At 34.3% G+C, this 5745-nt stretch overlaps 1 protein-coding gene across 1 annotated transcript; it reads left to right on the forward strand.

The window, feature by feature from the left end:
* The first annotated feature begins 219 nt into the window (after positions 1 to 219).
* On the forward strand, positions 220 to 3280 carry LOC131737971 (olfactory receptor 1-like). Its single transcript, XM_059030441.1, has 2 exons — positions 220 to 342; positions 1689 to 3280. Exon 2 carries the CDS (start codon positions 1736 to 1738, stop codon positions 2702 to 2704), a length of 969 nt encoding a protein of 322 aa, XP_058886424.1. The 5' UTR covers positions 220 to 342; positions 1689 to 1735; the 3' UTR covers positions 2705 to 3280.
* Positions 3281 to 5745: the final 2465 nt, after the last annotated feature.

Raw genomic sequence — 5745 nt, forward strand, 5'->3', positions numbered from 1 at the left:
AATCAGGTAAGTTTTGTTGTAATGTATCCAGAGACTCTCTCTCACTCTCTATACTGTACTACCAGTTAATTAAAGTTTACCAGTCATCACTCTTGAGGATGATAAGTACTAGCATGATCCTTTACAAACACCCCACTCACACCCCTTTGGGAAAACAAGACAAACTTAATAAAAAGAGAAGGAACAACCTACAGAATACAGACTGCTTCAACATTTCAACTGTAGTGTAGTCATTGAAATATCTGCATATTACACATTCAAGTATAACCTACCAGTAAAGAACAAAATATCTTTAACAGAATATAAGGGGGACCAGTGATAATTCATTAAAGCTACTGAGAGGTAAGAGAATCAATTTTAAAACCTTTGTTAAGCAATAGAACCCGAAGAAGAGGGCTTTACTGTCTGGTTTAATGTCCTGAAGGTAAGGGCATTTAACATAACGGGAAGGGCCTTGCCAGATTGTAAAGTTCTCTTCTGAGGGTTCTATTGCTATTAGAAAATAGATGCATTACAAAACTAACGTTTACAGTTTCTCTGTTTGTTTGTTTTTTCGTGATTTTATGCAGCACTAGTTTTAGTCTTTTTTGCTAATAAATGCAAACTATTTTCTTGCTATTCCATGAGTAATGCGGTTTGCTCAGAATTCTGGCTGTGGTCTGGAGTAGCCTTCACTCAGGTTTCATTATCTCAGCAGTGGACTATGTTGCGTTGTGGATATTTCCAATAGCCTAAATAACACCTCAATACTAAAACAACATCTTTTACTTACGTGGAGCTGTTCTTCAGTTCAGGTACCTCGTACAGAACTGCTTTTAAAACATGTAAAATAATAAAGTTCAGCTAACCTTTTTATTTTTTAATTAGGTTTTGAGTGTAAGTTCGTATATGTGTGTAAGTTTCAGTATTTAGGTTACCATTAGGTCCGAACATTTATTATTTTAGTAATTAAAAATATCTCGTAGTCTGCGTGTTAATGCTGATCATGCTGTTTGTTCAGGAACTTGTTCACAGTGTGTTCATTAAGTTTATTCAAAGCCTCCTTCCTGGCTTTTTTAGAGAAGAGAGCACCATCTTTTGTTGTTACTGTGATATGCTGAAATAAAGTTGCTGAAAGACTGCATTCAATTGCTGGATTTCTTCAACATGTCATTGAAACCAGAGACAAGTTGTTATTGTGGTTACTGTATTGCTGCTGACAGCAAACACAATTCCCAATTGCCTTTTAAACTTTATTCATTTGCTATACTACATTTAAAAAGATAAATTGAACGTAATGGACAGCGATGAAGCAATCTTAGTGACAGACAACATTCAGACAGTGTGTACAGAGATTTTTTTTTTCTTCAAGCAGAAAAAAGATAAAATATACAAATACTGTATTTAAATATTTGCTTGCAGATTTATTTGAAACAGTGATTAAATATTGAAGGTCGTTTTACCAGAGACTAAGGCCCTTGTATTGACCAATCAGATTAAAGGAAATCTCTGATCCATTTTCTAATGTTCCTTTAAAAGTTCTGATACTTTTCCTTGAAATGCAGTAGATACCATTACAATAAATCTTGTAATATATACATATTTAAGTGGTCATACATGTGAGCTTCTATTTGTTCATCGATTCATTCGTCTATTGTTAATAGTCTGGAAATGAAACAGCTTCTTCCTAATTATTTTCTTATTTTTAGGTGACCAAGAGAAGATACTGGTACTCAAGAATCTTTGACTCTCTGCAATGTCTCCCAATTCAACAACAATGTCTGTGAATGTTACCTCTGGTAGACCACTGTTTTATATTAATGGGTTTTCTAATATGTTGTATGCAAACTATTATTTTATATTCTTGTCTGTTGTTTATGTTTTAACAATATTAGCCAATGCATTTCTAATGCTAATAATATGTGTAGAACGAAGTTTACATAACCCCAAATATGTTGCTGTTTTTCATTTAGCTGTAGTTGATACCTGTTGTAGTACAGCGGTAATCCCAAATCTAATTAAAACATTCATTTTCAACTCCCAGTTTATTGTGTTCGAGGCCTGCCTTGCTAATATGTTTTTTGTGCATTTCTTTAATGTATTGCAGTCACTTTCTCTTGTGCTGTTGGCATATGACAGAGTAATTGCAATATGTTTCCCATTGCATTATCACACAATTAATACGAATACTACAATGATTATAATTATAGTTGTAATTTGGGTAATTCTCTCAGTTTTGTTGCTTGTCCTGGTCCTTTTAATTTCACGGCTGTCCTTCTGTAACTCTACAGTGATTGACAGTTATTTTTGTGACCATGGACCTGTTTACAAACTGGCCTGTAATGACACATCAACCAATTATATTTTTGCTGTAGTCTTGATTGCATTATTTTTAATTTTACCAATGTTCATCATTATATTGTCATATGCATGCATTCTATTTGAACTTTATAAAATGACATCTAGAGAGGACAAAAGAAAAGCTTTTAAAACATGTACCTCCCATTTAATTTTGGTAGCAATATTGTTTATACCAATATTAGTGACGTATACAACAGCAATGGGCTCTACTATTCATCCCAATGCTAGAATCTTAAATAATTCATTGTCTGCTACCATTCCACCCCTCTTGAACCCCATTATTTACACTCTGAAAACAGAGGAAATAATGCAATCGATTAAAAAGTTGTTTAAAAGAAACAAGATTTTCCAGGTAAAAAGTTGATATTAATAGGGCATAACTTTACACCTAATGAGTGTGTCATATTACTGTATATTACAATATATGTAAAAACTTAGGTATATACTGTAAATTGTTAATGGATAAAATGACCCTACTGCAGATGTTCTTGTGTAATTCTACCCTTTTCTTTACTTGTTCTTCACATCCAGTAACTGGAATGAGTGATGATTTGTGAGATGATAACCTGTTGTGTTAGTTTTTATTGCCTTGGGTCTTAGTCATGTTCGCTGAAGCTTCTACATTTTACAATATATTTTAACAGACACATCTATTTTTATTGCAATTTACTCCATGTGTGAAGCAAGTTGAAACTGTGAAATATTTACAGAAAGGAAATATTAGAAGTTCAATTCTTTAAAGTATAACATATTGTAGAAATCTGTGTGTGTCTTGAATTGGCTGTAATACTGAGATGACTGGTGAGTGTAACAGTTCTTGGATCAAACTACAATGTTTTTATTAAACAGCGACCCACTTAATTGTATTCAATTGAATCAATGTTCCTTTCACCAATATTGTAAACATCTGACAGTAATATTATATTAAACTTGTGTGAATATCCGGTTACTTCCTATTGCTTGAATTACTTGAGCTATAAAACTTCTTATTTTAACAATTGATTTAATAATGCAATTTATGAAACTTGGTAGACCTGTATATGTGTAATATTAAAAATACAACTGTGTGAATATTTGATGAATTGAACTCATTTCTATTGTACCAGTTTCATGAGACAGCAAGCAGTTTATTTTTGACACTGCTATGGAAAACAATACCATTAACACATCACCTTTTTGTAATATTTGCATTGTTAAAAACTGCATCAACATTTAAAACATGTACCTCACATGTAACCCTTTCCAGCCCACATTTACTTCTAAGGCTCGGAATATTAAGCAATTCATAAAATTACAAAAACACAAACACTGCAAGTTGGGGCATGTGATTTATTCCGAGCTGTGCACTGACTACACACCTGTTATCAATATGAAATAAGATATACAGGTCGTACCTCTTTGACCTGAAGTTAATCCTGTAGAGCTCTACAAGCATGTCATGCATGTGTGCCCCTCCCATGTGCTGACTGCACTGCTTCACAGCTGCTGGGCCTGGAACCTGTACCTGCTGCTTTTTACCAACAGCCCAACATTTCACATCTCAGTTGGTGTGCACTCAGTGAAAGATGAGGTCAGGTACACACATTTGTTGACAAACCCCTTTATCCATTATTATTGATGTGTGATTGTGACAAACTGGCTGAGTGGAAGCAGCTGCAGGAGTGATGCAGTGCGTGAAAGAAGCAGACAGAGATAATTGTAATCCGATTTGGAAATGTTTTATTTTGGAGATTTCAGGTCTGTCGACCAAACAATAATTCCCCGGCAATACACACCAATGTGTACAGCACGGGGTATATAACCAGCTGTGGGCTGTGTTGTGGTGTAACGACCTTGCGTGAATAAAATCTTGATTGACATACGGCGGTCGTCTGGTTCCTTCTTGGTGCGTTGTTGTCATGTAAAAAAAAAAAAACTTCAATAAAGACTTTAAATAACTATAAAAACCTTGCTATATGTGTTTCAATTCATTTTTCTGACTTTAAATAACTATCAAAAAAACCTTGCTTAGTTGTGTATCTGTGAGGTGCTGCCTTCCAGCATATTCTATATACATTGTTGCAAGGAAATTCACTCCTATTGACTCTGACAGCGCAAGAGTTTAAGATGCTTTGCTGGGATAAAGATTATTAATTATTAAGTGATTAATTTAAAGTCATTGAACCCACAACCCTCCGGTCAAGAGTCCAGAGCCTTAACCACTACTCCAAACTGCTGCCTTGATATGTGGTTAGCTTTGTTCCTAAGTAGTTCCTAATCGTGGCATTGGTGCTGGATATTGTAGCGGCTTGGAACACTGATGGATCAATCAGCATGCAGCATTCTAACAATCCGTTTTGTAATTATAAGTATAGTACTAATAAATCAAATAAATATATCATAGAAATAAGCGAAAGAAAAAAACATATTTTATGTCTGCAGTATTTGATGGAGCCTACTGTAAAAATTGTGTGCATTTTGGTAGTAAACCACACGTTCTTTATAAATCTGGGGTTCAGCAGTTACAAAACCTGAAAGAAAGTCAAGAAAATCAGAATTCCCCAAAGCAGCAGTAATAGTTGACAATGAATGTGTGTCTGTGATGCAACAAACTAAAACACCTGCACATCAGAAGCTGAATTCAGCTTATAAAGAAAGAGTGGAAAAAACAGGCAGAAGCTATTTTTATATTTGAATAACTCTCAAATATTGCTCAGGTCAGGTCACAGGGAACCTTTTGTGAATTTAGTGAACCAGTCAAGCTACAAGCTTAAACCCGCCCCTGTTAATCACTAATTGATTGATTGTGTTCACTGTTAAATTAAACCAAAATGCTACAAGTTCTAGTCTACTTTTTTGTGTGATGGGGAGGGGGCAAGTATATCTTAAGAAGGAAAAGTAGATTTCTAAGCAGGACAAGTAGATTTTTCTAGCATTTTGTCCCTTGGACAACAAGTTTTTTTTAGGAATTGGCCACCTCTGAAAAGTGTTAAATCAACCCTGTTTTGCGATTGTATGACCTTTTTTTTTTTAAGTACAAAACGGCATTGTGTGCTCAGCAAGATAACAGGCCTAGTTTATTGGGCTATGTTAGCGCTATTCAAAAATAAAATAAACAATCTTATGAATTATTTGTTTAATCATTAGGATTATGTGTTTGTCACGTTTAAATGGTAATACTAATAGAGGATCTCTTTTTTAAATCTGGCTTTTTGTACATTTAACATGTTTCAAGATGACAACACAAATAATGAGTTGTTATCATCTACAATAAATACACCCGAAGTTTAATTTTTAAACTATGATTGTATTATTATATACTGTTATTTTAACGCCTTCGGAGTTGGTACGGCGTCAGTGACTTGAAGAAAAAAAAACATCCCAGTTTATCACTCAGCAAATCTGGTAACCTTCTCTTTCTACCCA

This window comes from Acipenser ruthenus, chromosome 9 (assembly GCF_902713425.1).
Source record: "Acipenser ruthenus chromosome 9, fAciRut3.2 maternal haplotype, whole genome shotgun sequence".
Lineage (NCBI taxonomy): Eukaryota > Metazoa > Chordata > Actinopteri > Acipenseriformes > Acipenseridae > Acipenser > Acipenser ruthenus.